Source organism: Coffea eugenioides, chromosome 6 (genome assembly GCF_003713205.1).
Source record: "Coffea eugenioides isolate CCC68of chromosome 6, Ceug_1.0, whole genome shotgun sequence".
Classification (NCBI taxonomy): domain Eukaryota; kingdom Viridiplantae; phylum Streptophyta; class Magnoliopsida; order Gentianales; family Rubiaceae; genus Coffea; species Coffea eugenioides.
In genome coordinates this window covers 10,455,447-10,472,476 of record NC_040040.1, presented here as the reverse complement: position 1 = coordinate 10,472,476, position 17,030 = coordinate 10,455,447, and the positions used below count along the sequence as shown (strand labels likewise).

General features: G+C 38.0%; 4 protein-coding genes across 4 annotated transcripts; 1 reads left to right on the top strand and 3 right to left on the bottom strand.

Moving 5' to 3' along the window:
- Positions 1–376: 376 nt before the first annotated feature.
- LOC113773524 (disease resistance RPP8-like protein 3) lies at positions 377–3,370 on the bottom strand. The gene has a single exon (XM_027318164.1). It carries the CDS (start codon positions 3,020–3,022, stop codon positions 437–439), a length of 2,586 nt encoding a protein of 861 aa, XP_027173965.1. The 5' UTR covers positions 3,023–3,370; the 3' UTR covers positions 377–436.
- Positions 3,371–3,437: 67 nt separating this feature from the next.
- Positions 3,438–6,344, bottom strand: LOC113772924. Its single transcript, XM_027317421.1, has 5 exons — positions 5,453–6,344; positions 5,118–5,170; positions 4,613–4,779; positions 4,379–4,530; positions 3,438–4,300 (listed from the first exon to the last, which is right to left on the bottom strand). The coding sequence occupies exons 1-5, from the start codon at positions 6,252–6,254 to the stop codon at positions 3,858–3,860; spliced, it is 1,617 nt and encodes a 538-aa protein (XP_027173222.1). The 5' UTR covers positions 6,255–6,344; the 3' UTR covers positions 3,438–3,857.
- A 1,046-nt stretch (positions 6,345–7,390) lies between these two features.
- LOC113774767 lies at positions 7,391–11,442 on the top strand. Its single transcript, XM_027319383.1, has 7 exons — positions 7,391–7,700; positions 8,098–8,208; positions 8,544–8,612; positions 8,947–9,078; positions 10,667–10,744; positions 10,827–10,952; positions 11,031–11,442. Exons 1-7 carry the CDS (start codon positions 7,482–7,484, stop codon positions 11,220–11,222), a joined length of 927 nt encoding a protein of 308 aa, XP_027175184.1. The 5' UTR covers positions 7,391–7,481; the 3' UTR covers positions 11,223–11,442.
- Positions 11,443–12,331: 889 nt separating this feature from the next.
- On the bottom strand, positions 12,332–16,400 carry LOC113775118 (probable protein arginine N-methyltransferase 1.2). Its single transcript, XM_027319861.1, has 9 exons — positions 16,057–16,400; positions 15,613–15,623; positions 14,550–14,705; positions 14,286–14,349; positions 14,020–14,162; positions 13,743–13,830; positions 13,438–13,553; positions 13,141–13,291; positions 12,332–12,962 (listed from the first exon to the last, which is right to left on the bottom strand). The coding sequence occupies exons 1-9, from the start codon at positions 16,325–16,327 to the stop codon at positions 12,757–12,759; spliced, it is 1,206 nt and encodes a 401-aa protein (XP_027175662.1). The 5' UTR covers positions 16,328–16,400; the 3' UTR covers positions 12,332–12,756.
- Positions 16,401–17,030: the final 630 nt, after the last annotated feature.

Sequence of the window (17,030 nt, the reverse complement as noted above, 5' to 3'; positions counted from 1 at the left end):
AGGCTTAAAGTATTTGAATGGGACCACTGGTACATTCTGAATAAGATTCTCATAGATTTACATGCTCGCGATTTTTCCACTTCCCCACCCACCCAACACCATTTCTCTTGTTTCGCTTAAAGAACTGTGAATACATCACAAGAACGAAAATCTTGGTCATCTCCACTGCAAACAAGTGAGACAATCGCTAGTTCTACTAAAACCCGATTATGTACTCGTCGCAACGTATTATTCCACGCATTCCGGAAGAAAGCCAAAAATATGATACTCTATGTTCGATGTACATGCAAGCCGGAAACGGTAACTCATAGATTATCATTAATCAAGTTAACATAGTTCCTTTCCAGAAGAAGGATGTAAATGTAATGAAGAAAGTGCAAAAGTATAGAGACATAAATACACCGGAAAGGAAATACAACTGACTTAACGATTTGGTCTAGCGTTCTATAATTGTTCTGCTGAGGAACCTCTTGGATACTTTTAATTTCCAGCAATCGCGGATGGTTATTGTTTTGAGTTCCGGCATTGCCCCATCCTCTGCAAGCAGATTTTCCAGATCATATAACTGTCGCAGTTTTAGCACCCGAAGTTGAGGAAAACTGTCAGCTCCGGAGCAAACCAATTCCTTTGAAACGTAGGAACGATGGCCCAGTTTAAGGATCTCTAATCTGGGCAGTTTCTTTAATGTGTAGAAAGGATCCTCCTCCAATTCAGTGAATCTAAGGGAAAGCTTGGTAAGATTCCGAGGGAATTCTTTGACATCAGGCAGCTTCTCTATCACTATCCCCAAATGCAGCTTAATAAGACTCTCATAGCGATACAGGTTTAATTTTCCCGTGGGAGGATAAGACCCTGTCAAACGCAGGTTCTCGAGCTTAGTCAATATTGGCCCTGCACCTGATAAAATCTCACTTATTTTCGTTGAGGGATACCTAATTCCAAGTTTTCTTAGACTGGTAAACTTGTGTAGCCAATGAGGTTCCAAATGGCGACAATTCACCACATCCAGTATTCTCAGAGAGGATAATGAAACTTCATTCTTTAAACGTCTAGAGGTGGTAAAAGTAGCAGATTCATGTAGAAGAAAGAACTTCAACTTCTTCATGTTCCAAATGCAAGTAGGAAGACAGATACCTCTGCATTCTCGAAGATCCAATGTGGTCAAGTTTTTGAGATTTCTTATACTTGATGGCAAGCTTCCGCGATAATATCCTCTTAAACCAATGTAACTCAGGAGGCGTAGGTTTCCAATTTCATCTGGGACAGATGATAGAAAGGAGTTTGTTTCAACTGACAGCACTCTAAGAAACGTGAGGCCTCCAAGTTGATGAGAAACTACGAAGTCCTCTTCTTGAAGATATTGGTTTGTGTCAAAGCATAGCATGGCGCGAACTTTAAGTATTTCATAATTGGCACCAAAATGGTCAGGCTCACGAGTATTACTCGGATTATAAGTGATTCTACGTCCCCTTGAAGAACTAGAATCAGTGTTAGAATGTTTGTCTCCACCAGAAATGCTGCGGAAGAAGTTAGTCTGCTTCGCGATTGAAATGGAGAGGTTGTGGAGAAGATCATGGATACGACAGCTTCTAATCCTTCCATCAAACCTCCTGCTAGCAACTTGAATTAAGTTCCTCGCCACCAGATTATTTAGGTAGTCCTCTGCAACATCTTCAACATCTTGTTCTCCACTTGCAATGATGAATTTCTCAGCAGCCCACATGTTGATAAGCTGAAATGCAGGGATTTCATGGTCCTCAGGAAAAAGTCCAAAGTAGAGAAAACAAGGCTTCAATGTGCTAGGCAAATCCTTGTAACTCGTGGCCAACACCTTCGACAATTCCCCGTGGTCATCTTGGCTCATGCTCTTAAGTACCCCATTCCAAGCATGGACAGTTCTTTCTCGCTCCCTTAACATGCCTGCTGTTACCACAATGGCTAATGGTATGCCACCACATTTTTCAACCATCTTTTTACCTATGTATTCAAACCCTTGCAAGTCCACAGCATTTCTACCTCGACTGATCATAACCATTTTAGAAAAAAGTTTCCAACTATTTTCCGGGGTCAATGGTTGCAGCAGGTGAAGTGAGCTTTCTCCTCCGATATATCTCCCTACCCCAGTATTTCTTGAGGTGATAATAATTCTGCTCCCGCTCATAGGTTTGTTAGGGAAGCCGAGTTTTAAACAATCCCACGTTCTAGTATTCCAAACGTCATCCAAGAAAACTAAAAACCTCTTTCCTCTTAAATATTCACCAAGGTTGGCCTCAATGGGGTCCTCGAACTTCCCCTTCTCCAGTCCCACTTGTCTAGCAATGTCAAGCAGAAGCTCTCGAATACTTGGCTCTTGGGACACATAGACTTGAGCTGAACAATCAAAGTGATGTCGCACACGCCGATAAATTTCCTTTCCAAGGGTTGTCTTCCCTATTCCCGGCATGCCCACAATTGAGATTACGCCATTCTCCAAATCTGTGTCCAGAAGTCTGGTCTCTAGATTATCAGAATCTTGTTCCAGACCAACAATCTCTGATTCATCAGCATATAGAAATGATCTTCTCGGATCCCAAGTGTCTCCACTACGAGTTCCACCTCTATCTACAATGCCATATGTTGTCCTAAGGCGATCAATGTCTTCAATCTTTCTCTTAATCTTTTCGATCTCTCCGACAAAATGTTGTGCAGTATCATTACCACAGGAAAAGACGTGACTGGCGGCAGTAAGACAACCGAGGTGCCCTTTACTCTTGCGTGATGCCAGCCAAGGAAGGAGTGTGTCCAAGATGTCCTCAATGTCATGAGCAAGATCTTCAATATCCTGAACCAAATTCCGTACCAGATGATTTTCATCTTGCCTGGCCTCTGCCTCATCCAGGTAAGACCAAACGTGCCTTGTCTCTCTTTCGATCCATCTGATGTCCTCTTCCAGCCAATGCAAGCCAGAGCTACCTTCAGTTATCAAATTGCTGATTACTTCAATTGCTTTGTTGATGACAGCTGTAAGGACTATCTCTGCCATCTGTGCTTCGTTCAGCTTCTGTTACTGTTCTGTTTTGCCTTGACGATATGTTCTCCGGGGCTGTGATGGGGCGGCAGGGCGATCTTTAGCGATCTTTGACCCTCGGGAGTAGATTTTCGTTGTTGAGAAGTCCATTATGGCTGGTTCGCACTTCACAGCAGTTGAGGATCTTATCTATCAACTTTCTTTCACACTGCTGAAGGAGACTTTCGTTTCAGAAAAGTCCATTATGGCGGGTTCACAGCATTGAAGACCTTATTGACTGGTCAGCTTGGAGCTGCTTTGTCCTTTTTTCCTTTTCCAACTTGTTTCTCACCTTTGGTATGTTATTTCCAATTTTTTAATGTGTTTATTCTGCAAGTCCTGTTTTGTTAATTGAAAATTTTAAACTATTACGAGTTTTGATTTGCAGCAGCATATTGCTTGGCTTCTCATTCCGTAAAATTAGTACATCAAATGACTCGTCACAGAAATAATATCGTCACAGGACTAAGCGTTCGACCAAATGGAAAACTAAACAATTCAGGCACTTGTACCATGCATGCTGCAAGATGGAAACTACAACGAAATCATCCTATAGCTTTTCCGTCAAAAAAAAAAACTAATTACTTCAGCACCAGCTCCTGGAGGATGCGCTTAAAAACCAGACCTTTTCGTCCAAGTGAAGCAGCTCTGCCAATGATGCCCTTCATTTGCCGGGCAATGTACATTCCACACCACATGCCTTGCTCATATACAGGGTAACGGGTTCACAAATACAGTTCCATTCAGTGTTCTCTGGAATCCTTTAGAGACTTCCATCTTTCTCCGAAGCCCTTATTGCGCCACTAGACCACTAGTTCTCGTCTTCATCAGAGGATGGATTCTCAACATCACTTCCACTACTCAAACCATTATCATCAACAACTGCAGGCTTTGCTGCAGATGGAGCAGAACCTTCATAAAGGTCATACTTGAGAAATTTTAGCCGATTGTTCTTCTTCATATTTCCACCTTTACGTTTCCTCTCTCCATGTTCAGCTGACTGCAGCGACTGGGCAGCAGCCACAAATGCAGCACTCACAGCTTCAGTCATCTTTTCATCTTTCTTGACTTCATTTTCAGCATCTCCCTTGTTATCAATGTAAAAGAAAAGATCGGCATCTGTTTTCTTATTCTCCTTGTAAACTGACAAATTGAAATCTTCTTCCGAATTATCAAGTATCAATTTGGCATGATAACTTGACATGTCATTATCAAATATTTGAATCCCTTGATTCTCTCTGTCAAGTATCCATCCTACACCATTATACCCATAGTAATCAACACATTTAAGCAATATTAACTCCATATTAAAACATACTAAAAACTACTCACTTAAAAATGCTTTTGGTGATGAACCATTTGGTCCATTGTTGTTGTCATTGACATCTATCTCACTCCTGACCCATTTCGTTAGTTCAGATGGTAAGCTAGAAGTAGAAAATGCATTTGTACAAGAAAGTGCTTTAGTATGGTCCCCATGTTTCCTGCATGTAGGGCAAATGATAATGAGATTCTAAAATTGTCTTTGCTGAAATTCTCTTTTAAAACGTGATCACTTCTGCCTACCTGAAGAATTCTATTGCTTCGTGTGTAACCATCAATCTTCCCAATGCAATATTTTTGGCATGATTGGCAGGCAAATGAGCCAATCTATCAGGACTAAGAAAAGAGTATTCAACTAATATTACAGGCTCATACAAGAGTTTTCTCAATGATTTTTCATCTTCAGAAATCTGCAGAAATCATAAAACAGAGCATGGATATTGGATTAATCAGAATAAAATAGTTGACAAACATGACTACAGAGCCGCTCAGAACATCCATCAATATTTTTTATAGGTCAGTGTAGTCAACGTTTCAGATTACTACATAGTTGAAGCACAGTTCCTGCACTAAAATAGAAAAGTATGTTGCATACATCCACCACTAGGGAAGTTTCACACTAATATCAACAACCCAATGTCCAACCCGAAGAAATGTTCAACAAAGATGCCACATTACTACATCATCCTGGCAGTATAAGGGGCCAGAAACTACATAACAGAAAAGCATTGAAAGAAAGACCACTCACCAGTAGGAAGGTCACAGGCAAAGTCGGTCCTAGCAGCATCCTCAATAAAGAATCTGAGTGACATTAGATATAACATAAGAGCACTAAAACTGTATATGAAGTCAGAAAATTAAAATTTTATTTATCAAAGACAACTAGTACTATGTAAACTAGTACTCCACCGAAGTCTAAACGCAACGACTGTTGAACCCCAAAATTAAAAAGCAAATAAAAGCCTAATACCAAACATGAAACCGAGACTTGTGCCAATTTAGCATCCCCGCTGATACAATATCAGAATTTTCAATCCAATAAGAAGCTCCATTTATCAAGATAAAGCGACAATGGAAACTAACCAAAGAAGTAAGAATTCTGAAGCCCGGTAATAGAACCAACCACCCAATTTCTTAGCTCATTCTGTAATTCCTTTCCTGAATTCCCACAACGAAATGCCAAGCAGAGCTTTAAAAGAAACACCTCAGCAATAACATAACCAGCTAGTTCATTCAATTCACACCCTCCAACGCTAATCTTTTCAACTAAGTCTTCCCCCAGAAGTGGAAAAAACAGCCTAAGCCTGTCTTTTTTATTTTCATTCCAAATCCAAATACTAACTAAATCCTCAAACGGCTTAATCAAGCCTTCCAAACCATCAAAATCATCCTCCAGAGCTTCGCAGCACACATTTATATATCCCAGAATCGAATCCACCAAGCCCTTAATCTCTTTCATCAATTTCTTTCCTTTCTTAGACCTCAAATCATAACCCTTCGAATCTACAGCAAATTTATGCACGTGATAAATTACAGGCGACATCAAAACAATGCTTTTCAAAGAACTACAGCTGGCAGAATAAGAAATTATGAGCTGAAACAAGTCTTTTATTGCTGCAAATTGATTCAAAGGCTCATTTTTGGATGAATTGAGGTGGTGAAAAGCTAAAGCTGAGTAAACCCAGATGGTTTCAAGAGATGGGTTGGTTTTACATTGTAATAATATCTTAAAATCTGCGGACAAAAGTGAGATCTTTTCAAAATTGGAACCATGGAGAGAGTCTAATAGGGTTTGAATTGATTGGCTAAGCGCAATTTCATGGTTTTGGCCGATCAAATGTTTAAACTGATGATTTATTTGGGGTTCCCCTGGGATTGACTCCATGGTTATGGAAACTCAAATACAGATAAAGGGATTTAGTAGAAGGGAGGATGGCGCTAAAACCCTGGATTGATTTGGGGCTGATGGGAGAGAATTAGGGTTTTACAAGGGCTTTGTATGTGGAGCCACCGTTTACTCCTTTAATTTAGGGTAAATACTCTAGTTTCCCCCAATGTTTGACATAGTGACAGAAATTTCCCTTCTAGTTTCTATGCATGCATTGTGTCATGTGGATACATACATACATACATACATACATATATATTTCTTTTCTTTTTTTTTTTTGTGGGAGGTGTTGCACTCCTTCTCCCATACCATCTCTTGATTGATTGATTTAGGATAACACATTTTGAATAAAAATATGTTTCAATAAACTTAATATTTTTTCTAATTTTCTTTTACATTTATTTGTCTCTTTCAAAGCTTTTTTAACAAAAATGATAATCACATAGAATATACATAAGCACATAATGGAGTCTTCATACTTCAACACTTTATAGTTTTTAAATTTTCATAAAAGAAAAATAATCATGCAGATTATGATTTTAATTTTCCGAAGATGTACTAAAGTATATGATTACTGGGATACTTTACATGTATTTTATCTTTGTAGTAGTGAATTTGGACTTGTCGAAAGATTTAAAAAGAAGTTTTTTATTTGAAGTTTTAAGTATATAATTCTATTGCAAGGAAAAAAATTATGTAATTATGAATTTAGTTGATTAATGATACCTTTGATAATGAACTTTTTTGAAACAAAAATAAAAAGCATGAAATTCATTTTACTCAAGTCTTTTGAACCAAAAAGAATCTTGAACATATATAATTTTCATATTATAGTAGCAATATCTCTTGGTATCATGCTATAATAACATCAAGTTGATAAGGTGCCTGAAATCTCAATTCTGAAATAAAAGGAGTATGCAAAATAAAATTGGAGAATTGGGGGTACGCATTGGAATTATACTAGAGTAGATCGACTCTAATACAATTCCTACACAACTAGTTTCCTAAGCGACGTCGCTGTGTTTTGTTGCGATTGGCCGGTAGAGTGTTACACCACACGTGGATTTAAAATCAACCAATCAGAAACAGCAGAACACGTAATAACTTAACGTCTCTAAGCCTGTTCGTGTCTCCCCTTAACAAAGCCAATTCCGCAGAAAAATCACTGCTCAAAATTCAGATTAGCACCTTCAACGGTGTGCTTCTGATTGAGAGGGCGGCTGCATGTTTTCAATGGAGAAACTGAATAAAACAGTAGCTCTGTTACTATCTTTGCTAGTAGTGATATCATCATGGATATCAATCTCAGAATGCTCGAAGAAGCCATCTGGAGTGGCAAGAAAAGAGGACATACCGTACATTAAATGTCAGGTCTGCGAGGAATTGGCTTATCAGTTATACCAGCAAGTCCAGGCTAAACAAGCTGAGATCTCTCCCAAGAAGGTAACTTTACATCTGGGTTCTTCTCTAAGCTTCTGTTTATGCTACTTCCAGCATTGAATCGCTGGTTTTTTGTTTTCTTGACGAATTTTTATCTGCTGCAGCTTCCATTTTTAAGTTACTGGGATTTTATTTTATTTTTTTTAAAATTTAAGGCAATGTTGTATGTTCTTTCGAATTGATGAGGTACAATGCATGTTGTGATCGTAGCGAAGTTAGTTATGAGTGTTTTGGATTTAAGATTTGCTTTCTGCTTTCTGTTATCCGGTTTTTGGGTCAAAGGGCTTTGTTTACTTGGATAAGATTATTATTTGAGTTCTGGAATGGTGCAAATTGGTTGGCATTTTGCTTGGTTGTTTGACTTGGTTCTGACACATGCTGATGGCAAAACATTGGGCAGATTTCTGAGTATCAAATTATTGAAATTTCAGAGAATGTATGCAATCTGAAGAAGCACGAAGCTGATTGGATCCTTAAAATTGATATTGTGGAAGAAGGGGATAGGTTGGAGGTAAGAGTTTCTCAGTTTTTAGCTGATTTGTGTGCTTCAGAATTGCTGTACTTTGTTTTCTTAATTCATCTTTGGATTCCATAACTTATCAAAAATAAAGAAAATTAGTTAAGGTTTTGGCACTCAAAAACATAGGAAAAGTTAGAAAAAGAAAAATTCATGTCAATTTAAAGGTAATTAGAAATACATTCTCCTTCAATTGTCGATCCTTATAACGAGGTCTTGCCTGGTGGAACCTTACTGCAGAGTAACAAAGTATGCAGTCTGATATCCCATCAACTTATGTTTTCGACTTTCATCCTTATCATTTGTCTCTTTTATTTGCTTGGATGCAGCTTGTTGAACAAGACTCTGAAGGACAGTGCAATTCAGAATGTAAAACAATTGAGCGAGCTTGTCAAGAGGTAATATTTGTGGATCATTTTTGTTAATAGGATTTTACCAGTTGTTCCGCTGTATACTTTGGCTGGCCAAAATTTCAGATACTGCATGTACAGACATTCTTAGTATTACATAGAGTATATGTTAAGGAAAAATCAATTTCCTGTTACTGTATGTGGCAGTCAGAGTTAGGAAACTAATGTTACAACTGTTAACAAAATAGATTACTTGCCTGGCCTGCTTAAATTTGACAAGCCCTTTCTGCTTTCTGCATGTCTTGTTGAATTTGCTCCCCTCTTTTATTGACCCCTTTGGGAGGCATAACACCAAGATATTAAAAACTCCAGCATTTTGCAGGTCATGGGGTATTCGGATACTGATGTGGCAGAATACCTGTACAAGAACAAACCTCAGGTTGATTCTCTAGTGAAATTTCTTTGTAAGGACCTCACAGGAGCATGCAGCAAAAAGCCACCAAAAGTTCCTGAGGTGAATTTTCTCTGACCTCTACTGGCTAGTTTTCAAGTTAAAAAGATATGCTGAACCGTGGACTTCAGTAGTTTTTTTTCTCTATTGGGCCCATAAGGCAATCCATATAGCTATTTTAAATGCTTCTCTAGTCCTTCGTGACCCAAATCCTCAGGTGGCAAGAAACTGGACTCTGTTGCTGTATATAAAATTTTCTGTGTTCACAAACAATTGATTCAAGTGCCTTTGGTATTCGTTATAGATGTAGACAACTAGGCTAGTTTCTCTGATTCTATCAAGTAATGGTAACTACTGAAAATTTAAAGTGCAAAGGACTTAGAAGAGTTTAAAGCAAGGGCATAAATTCCTGGATTAGTTCTTATTGGTAGTATGACATAATAATTTTATGAATATAACCAGACATAGAATTAGTGAAAGAGCCAATGAATGTGATTCTTGATAGATATTGTACCAATTTTGAGAGCCATAGTGGAATTTATCTGATGTTAACATTGAAAAGTTTGACCATGACAAAACCATGTGTAACATGTCTAGTTTTTTGTGGAAATGAATAGGTGGACTAAATAGTGACATGATGGGTTAAAATTTGATAGGTGTGGTTGTTGAATATTGGTCCCAGCAACAAAAGGATGTTAAGAAACAAATTTGTGTGTTATGCCCGGGTAAAATGCTACATGGGTTATCCATGCCGCTTCAACGGATGCATCTGAAGTTATGAAGGGTCTGCTCTCATGCTTCAGTTTTTCTTAATCTGCTTAGGAAAAAAGTGATAATTTTAAAAAGCTGTTTTAAGAGTTAAAAGGATATTTGTTCTTGAAAGATTATGAAGCAGAGTTGTACGTACGAAGTACGTCAAGCCTGCTTCATATAGTCAATTCTTTTTTTGCTCAGTAATCTAATTGGAAAAGTATGACTGATGAGAACTGTCTAGACAGATGGCATACAACAATTTCTATGTTTAGGAAATTCGCAAGGCTCAGGTTATTTATATTGATAGTGACAGGAGAGAGAGAGAGTTGTTAAAAACCCATGGAAGTTTGAAGGTAGAACATATAATTGCCATATCTAACAAATGCGACAAAATGCAAAGCTGGTGTTGAGAGAATTTTAAAGACTGGATAGGGTTGCTTCTAAAGCATGATGTTGTATTGATAGATCTTGTCACCAAAATGATGAGCATATACCAAGGATACTGTGGTTTTGATGTTGAAATATTTCAATGTTATAGCTTATCCATAAGTACCACCAAGGTGTTATTTAGCGCATGCATTGTAGCCATTGCAAGGCCAACTCTCCTCTACCCCCTACTTTTAATTTAATCATCAAGTGCTAATTCTATATGGGTGCACCATGACTTTTAAGACGTTTACAGAGATCAGAGATTACAGCTGACATCTCCGTTTGCACATGCTTTATTGCAGATATAAGCATCATCTCTGAGTAGAATTTAGTATGGATATTTGAGCTTAGCTAACAAGAAAAACTTGTTGTACACGTTTCTTTGATTAGTTATCATGGTTGCCTGTTCTGTTCATCAGTACCTTTTGCTAAAGAAATCAACCTTGTGATTCTTTCATTGTCTTGTCAGGATAGGATTCCAGGAGAGCCTTTTGTTCCCAAGTCCTCCAAGGAGGCTGAAATGGAGAAGATACTAAAATCTATGGAGGTGATTATCTGATATATGAGAATGGCAGCCTCCTTTTACCCTTACGGTCAATCTTAATTCTGATCTTACTTTCGTGCTTCAGGGGATGCCAGGAGCTCCTGGTATGAAGATGTACTCAAAGGAAGATTTGATGAATATGAAAAACTTCGGTGATGATGATGTAGACGAGGAAGATGATGAAGATGAGGCACAATTTCCTTCAAATTTGGTAGCCAAGAAGATCCTTTTTTGCTTGAATGTCATTTAATATAAGTGATTCCCATGCTAACTCAAAATATTGCTGCAGGGAAAAGTCTTGAGGGAAAAGGAAAACAAGAAGGATGATTGGAAACGAAGGATTACAAAAGGTATCCTAAATGCTGGCGAGACAGTCAAGAATCATGCAAACAAAGTCTCCCACCGGATTAGAAAGTGGTGGAAAGCAAAGAAGGCTGTATTGAACAAGAAGAATTCAAATGCCAAGAAGGCAGAGCTCTAGTCCGTAAAACACTTTTTAACAACAGCAATTCCTAAAGCTTTTTCTTTTAGTCCCTTAACCTTTTCTTCATTGTATAATCTTAAATTCCCATACATGTGTTGCTCCGCAACTAGTAAATTGCTGTATTTTTTCCAGCAGTTTTGTTTTGCCTTTTGAATCAGCAAAGGTTGAGCTCCGTAGCAGGACTTTTATTGGTGCTCATTGTGTATTTTGAACATCATTCTGGTGCTGAAGCCATCTATTCTTCCCCTTTCACCTCACAAACTCCCGCACCAAAAACAAGGATAGAAGAAGAAAACAAATTTACCTTGTACGCTGCTACTAGCGCTAATGCTTTCATGCCTTTTCCAAATTTATTGGATGAGTTGGAGTTGGTTACTGCTGCATTGGATCTGTTTTAGAAAGACGCACGTCCAAACTTGGTGTGTAGACAGTGGACAATCACTGATGACCGGGTACTCGGGGAGATTACTTGAGGCTTCTTTATCAAGCACCAAATTTTCATTCCTTTATTTTCTTTCTTTGCCATTTTCATCACGGAAAGAATGACAAGACAAAAATGAGGGAAGTCATTCAATAGCTCAAGGGCTCTCCTTCCACACAACTCAAAAACACACAATGCTCCGCCAGAAAAAGATGAGGCATTAGAAATCCAAAAGAAAAAGAAAATGAAAGAATTTGCAATCTGCATTAACTTGCAAGTACCCTGCCTGTTTAAAAAAAATCCTAGGATAAGGAGAGTTCAAGATTGACACAAAGTAATAAAGGTATAAACTAATAAAACCAAAAAAAAAAATCGAGGGCTCGGTATCCAATTTAATTTTATGCACCCCACATAACTTGTGTCTTGCAGATTCTTACAGCGGCGGTCCATTGCCACTAGCTTATCGACTCCCCACTTTTGTAAGCTCGAATGACATTGAACACTCCTTCAGGCACCATTATCGGCGACAGCATATGGCAGCGCCGGTAAATTGGCTGTTCACTAACTGCTGATTGTATAATCAAGTAGTAAAAAATGAAACACCTTAAGGGACAGACGCAGATGATTGATTAAAGGAATTTCAAATAATCTCCAAATCGGGGCGAATATGAAATTCCTCATCATCTGAACGCTTCAATTCTGACCGGATTTAATATCCAAATCCCTTCTAAGCTATCCAAACAAGATGTGGATTCAAAATCCAAGTCCACCTAAATCCCTCAATCACAAAAAGTAAAGTAGAATTAGAACCACGATCAGGGGCTGCCGCCTACTAAAATTTCTTTCAGAAACACACAGATTCCTAAACGAGCACAAGCAACATTATGAATTTCCAAACTTTAAAGAATAAGAATACACTGTCAAGTTGAATCCTCGACAATCCAAGTTACAATCACAAGGATCCTGCTTCACGCATGAAAGCAGGCTAGAGCGTGCAGCAATCCACGCTGACATAATGCACTGTAGATTATCCTTTGCATCTCAACCCATAGAGCAAAGAAAGAAGCAGGAAGAACGAGAACCAACTTTGAGCATATGAGCGCCAAACTACTAACGCATCCGGTAAAACTGAGTCCTTGAGGCCTGACAGCGTCGACCATTTATTGAATATTTGAGCATTATATCCACATCACGGGGATTCTTCTTGTTAGGGGCCACTGTCATGCTTCCCACTATGGATTCTCCTTGGCAAACTGTCAGCACATCTTCAAGGTACAGAACAGTTTGTTTCCAATGTGTGGCTCGTGATTTTGGCCCTGTATGTACGACATTTTTGAGGTCAGGAAAATTACTATCAAGTTGTGCTTAATCAATTATTGCTGCCTTCATCCAAAGACACTACACAACAGTCATGCTAAAAGCCCAGGCGAAAGAGAAGCCATTAATATTTGTTCAAGCAACAATGTAAACAAAACAAACTGAACACAGAAGAACCTGTTGAGAAGCCCATCAATTTATGGCACTTTGTAAATGACACATCAAAATAAGCTACAAGAGCATGGATGTAGTCATTCCGTTCTGCGACAAGCTTGAAAGGAGCCGTGAAAGAAGCATCGCCTGTGGCCATCTTAGATATGTCCATTGTCTGCACAACAAATTAGCTAACTTCATCAATAAAAAGATTAGGTACTCGGATACAGCACCACATTAATAGACAGAAACACTTGAGAGATTGTGGCCATGATTATATTTCTGTCATAAGTAAAGGATGATAGTTCTGAAGCCTCCCACCTTAAGCATCTGGCAATTTGTAACAATCTGATTCTGATCCACTGTGTCAACAAGTGGTTCCATGATGGACTGCTTCCTGATGCAGCTCATATCAAAGCCATATACATTGTTCCAAACTGCAATTGCATGATAACACCACAATAAATAGAGTATAAAAGCATAGCAACTCCACCACCAAAAGACAAAAAGGACAAAATAATGCCAGTTAAAGAACTTGAACACACCCATGCACGGGAATGAGAAAACTCAATATAGAAGCAAGTTAATATCCATGAAGTAGAATCCACGGAGGAGATGTAGCTCACATTCAATCTTGTCTTCCTTGTAATCTGCATCTTCTATTGCGGTGAGATAGAGAGTAGCTTTATCGGGCAACACAAGTCCATCTGCAACCTGCGAAAATGCATAGCAGTACACAAAATTCATTTCAGTGAGAAGGAAAAACAAAACAACAAAGAAAACTATGGACTTAAATTTTGAGCAAATACTGGTGGTATCAAAGAAAAGTTTCAACTGATTTCATATATATACGTTTCAGACACCATTAACGAAGAAACAATAATAATGAGAAAAACAACTCACTAGCCACTTGTTACGCGCATATAGTACAGTGTCCAGCATGTTTTCGTAGAGTAAAAAGTATCCCATCCACTCTGAAATAATTACATCGACTTGGGTAACTGGAAGCTCTATCTCTTCAACCTTCCCCTTAATAACAGTTATAACTGAGAAAATGGATGGAAATGACAGGGCAGATGAAAGGCATCAAATAAGATAAAATATCAAGAAAGACGCCACATTGAGAACCAAAAAGTATCACATTAATCAGGTTTTATTATGAATCTCACCATCTGCAAATCCATTGAGTTTCACAATCTCTCGCGCCATGTCAGCCATACTGGAGCATTCAATCTGATAATTTGTGGTTGCATGAATCATTATTAGAAAAGTTAAATAGATAGTACAGAGACTGAGAAAACTAAAACTAATTTCATGAACAACTGCAACAAGATAACTCTTTACGTGGGTAACTCCAACTTTTTTATGAAGAATAAGGCAATTTATTTCAATTGTATGATAAATAGGAAGTGGAGAGAGAGAGAGAGAGTTACGGCATAGACATGTTTTGCTCCAACTTTTGCACAAAACAGTGAGAGGATTCCAGTCCCAGCACCCACATCAAGAACTACCTTATCCCTAAAAAGAAAGCTATTTTTATAGATGACATTTTGGTATGTTTTAGTCCTTACAACATCCTTCAACATTTCCTGCAAAGCCAAAAAAACTTGGATGAGTTAACTGAGAAGCATTATATGCAACACATATCCCAAAAACCCATCATTCATGGTGGACTTATAGAACTCAACAGCATTCCAGAGAAATGAACGGTAAAGGGACAGAGAGGGAGACAGGGACCTACTAATCTCCTTTAAAGATAAGATGATTTCATTTAAAGGTAAATGCTTTTGGTGTTGCACAAAATTATAAACAGAACTCCAGTTCTTCAGAAATTTTAAAAATCACCAAACCAAAGAACAAAACTAAATGGGGTTTGCCAGGTCAGTTGGAAAGAGAAATCCCACAAAAGGCTGCAATGCACTTGACTACTTTATTTGTACGTGTAGCACATCCAGTAGGCAGTCAAACCCCCCCCCCCCAACAAAAAAAATATAAAACCCCTCCCCACTCCAAAAAAAAAAGGGAAGCACAAACAAACTAAGCCAGTTGGAATGATCCAGTGGATGCTTTTTTCCTTAGAGGCTTTCTGAAGTTCCTAAGTGCAGAATGTAATTTCCAACTAAATGTTGTTCAAAAAACTACAGAAGTATGCAAGGTAAATATATACAACTCTAACATCCAAAAAAGATAGTATTTTGCTATACAAAGTTAGCATGGCGTAAGTGTGATAACAAGTTTACAAGCCATGAAACAATACCTAACAAAGTAAGTATAAAGTAACATGTAAATGAAAAATGGTTCAGCCGTGTATGCAGCAGAACACATGAAACACTCAACCTGCTCCATCCGGCACATCAAACAAAGAAACCAATGCTTACAGTAATATAAGCAAAGCGTAGTTAGGACGTGTATACAATAACAGAAGCTGCAGTACTAATAGCAAGGCCAGTTACAATATCCAGACATTAACTCGTCATCTCCACAAACAATACTTACTTCGTGAATCCCTGCAAGCACAGAAAACAACAAAAGAAAGCAGAAAAATTAGTTCTTGGGTGTCTGGAAATCTCAAAAGCAAAGAACAAGAAACATAACGACAATTCTCAACCCAAGAACTCCCTTTTCCAAGAGCTTTTAGAATCAGAAGAAGAAGAACAAAACACAATTAAACACAATAATCTTCATCAACAAGATCAAAAGCAGAAGAACATGAAACATCGGCAGCCAAAACAAAACGCGTAAAGAATTTGGATCTCCCAAAGAAAAGCCGAGTGTTTTCCATCTTTCAAAGCCCAATTGAAAAAACATTCAATAAGCCAAATTAGTACAATACTCGACACCAAAATTAAACAGCTTTGGTAGCTAAAACGAAATAATTAACACACTAAATACAGTGGTAACTACAGAATTAGTATGTAGCAAAGGGAAGGAGGTGGATACCGAAGTGAGAGTAGGAATCGAAGTAGTAATCGGCGCTAGTTTTGTCGGCGCCGATGACATTGGCGTCATCGGGGTCAGGCTCGAACATAGCGAAATCTTCCTCAATGTTGGAACTTTCGGTGGCTGTTTCTCCCAGGGTTTCGTCGTCCTGGAATCTATCATCATCGTCTTCGGACTCAAACCTGATCTTCGCCGGAGGTCTTTTGTTGGGATTATTGCTACCGGTGCTTTTGGCATTCTGACTCTCATTGGTGCGTCGATGACGATCCATTACTGTGTTAGCGAGTTGTGAGGAGGGTTTTGCAGAGCGGGAGTAGGAGGCTATCTAGTATCTATCGTTAGGGTTTAGCAGACCGTACAATTACGGTGCGATGTATTTGACTATTTATACAACGCTGGTAAAACCCAATAATACGTTTTTTCGAAATAACGCGGCACTACCACCCTCTTGTATCCATGCAATCAAATTACACACGGTTTAAGTTAACTAAACCACACAAAGAGGGTGTCTTTTGACAAAGATAAATAAATAAAGGGTTATTATCACTTTACCCTCTTAAACTATATCACTACTATCAATTTATTTTATAATATGATCTTTTAGTCACTTCACCCTATAGGTAATTCAACTTAGCATGTTAATAAATTTTTGACAAAAATACTCTTTTATTTCATAGCATTATTACGTTGTTATTATCACTTTATCCCTTAAAATTATAGTGATATAATTGTTTTACTCTCTAAATATTTTACCCTATCGTTAATCTAAAAAATATCTTCAAAAATGTTTAAATGTATTTACCTTTTTTGTATATAATTAAAAATTAAAAGTTGAAATAGTTATTCTTCCTTTTTTCACTCTAAAATTCCAAAAACGTAAAAATAAAAGGATTTTCTCAAATTTTTATTCACACTTATTAATACTTAGAAAATAAAAAGAGATAGGACAGAAGGAGACAGAAAATTAGATTTTA

Bases quoted from the DNA above. Each gene is read 5' to 3' on its own strand.
- LOC113773524 (XM_027318164.1), bottom strand. From the start codon at position 3,022: ATGGCAGAGATAGTCCTTACAGCTGTCATCAACAAAGCAATTGAAGTA.
- LOC113772924 (XM_027317421.1), bottom strand. From the start codon at position 6,254: ATGGAGTCAATCCCAGGGGAACCCCAAATAAATCATCAGTTTAAACAT. The intron at 5,171-5,452 runs GTTAGTTTCCAT...AATGTCACTCAG, and splicing joins TCAGAATTCTTACTTCTTTG to ATTCTTTATTGAGGATGCTG. The intron at 4,780-5,117 runs GTGAGTGGTCTT...TGATTTCTGCAG, and splicing joins TGCCTGTGACCTTCCTACTG to ATTTCTGAAGATGAAAAATC.
- LOC113774767 (XM_027319383.1), top strand. From the start codon at position 7,482: ATGTTTTCAATGGAGAAACTGAATAAAACAGTAGCTCTGTTACTATCT. The intron at 10,745-10,826 runs GTGATTATCTGA...TTCGTGCTTCAG, and splicing joins AGATACTAAAATCTATGGAG to GGGATGCCAGGAGCTCCTGG. The intron at 10,953-11,030 runs GTAGCCAAGAAG...ATATTGCTGCAG, and splicing joins CACAATTTCCTTCAAATTTG to GGAAAAGTCTTGAGGGAAAA.
- LOC113775118 (XM_027319861.1), bottom strand. From the start codon at position 16,327: ATGGATCGTCATCGACGCACCAATGAGAGTCAGAATGCCAAAAGCACC. The intron at 14,350-14,549 runs GTAACTCTCTCT...ACAAATTATCAG, and splicing joins GAGCAAAACATGTCTATGCC to ATTGAATGCTCCAGTATGGC. The intron at 13,292-13,437 runs GTGGGAGGCTTC...TTTGTTGTGCAG, and splicing joins CAAATTGCCAGATGCTTAAG to ACAATGGACATATCTAAGAT.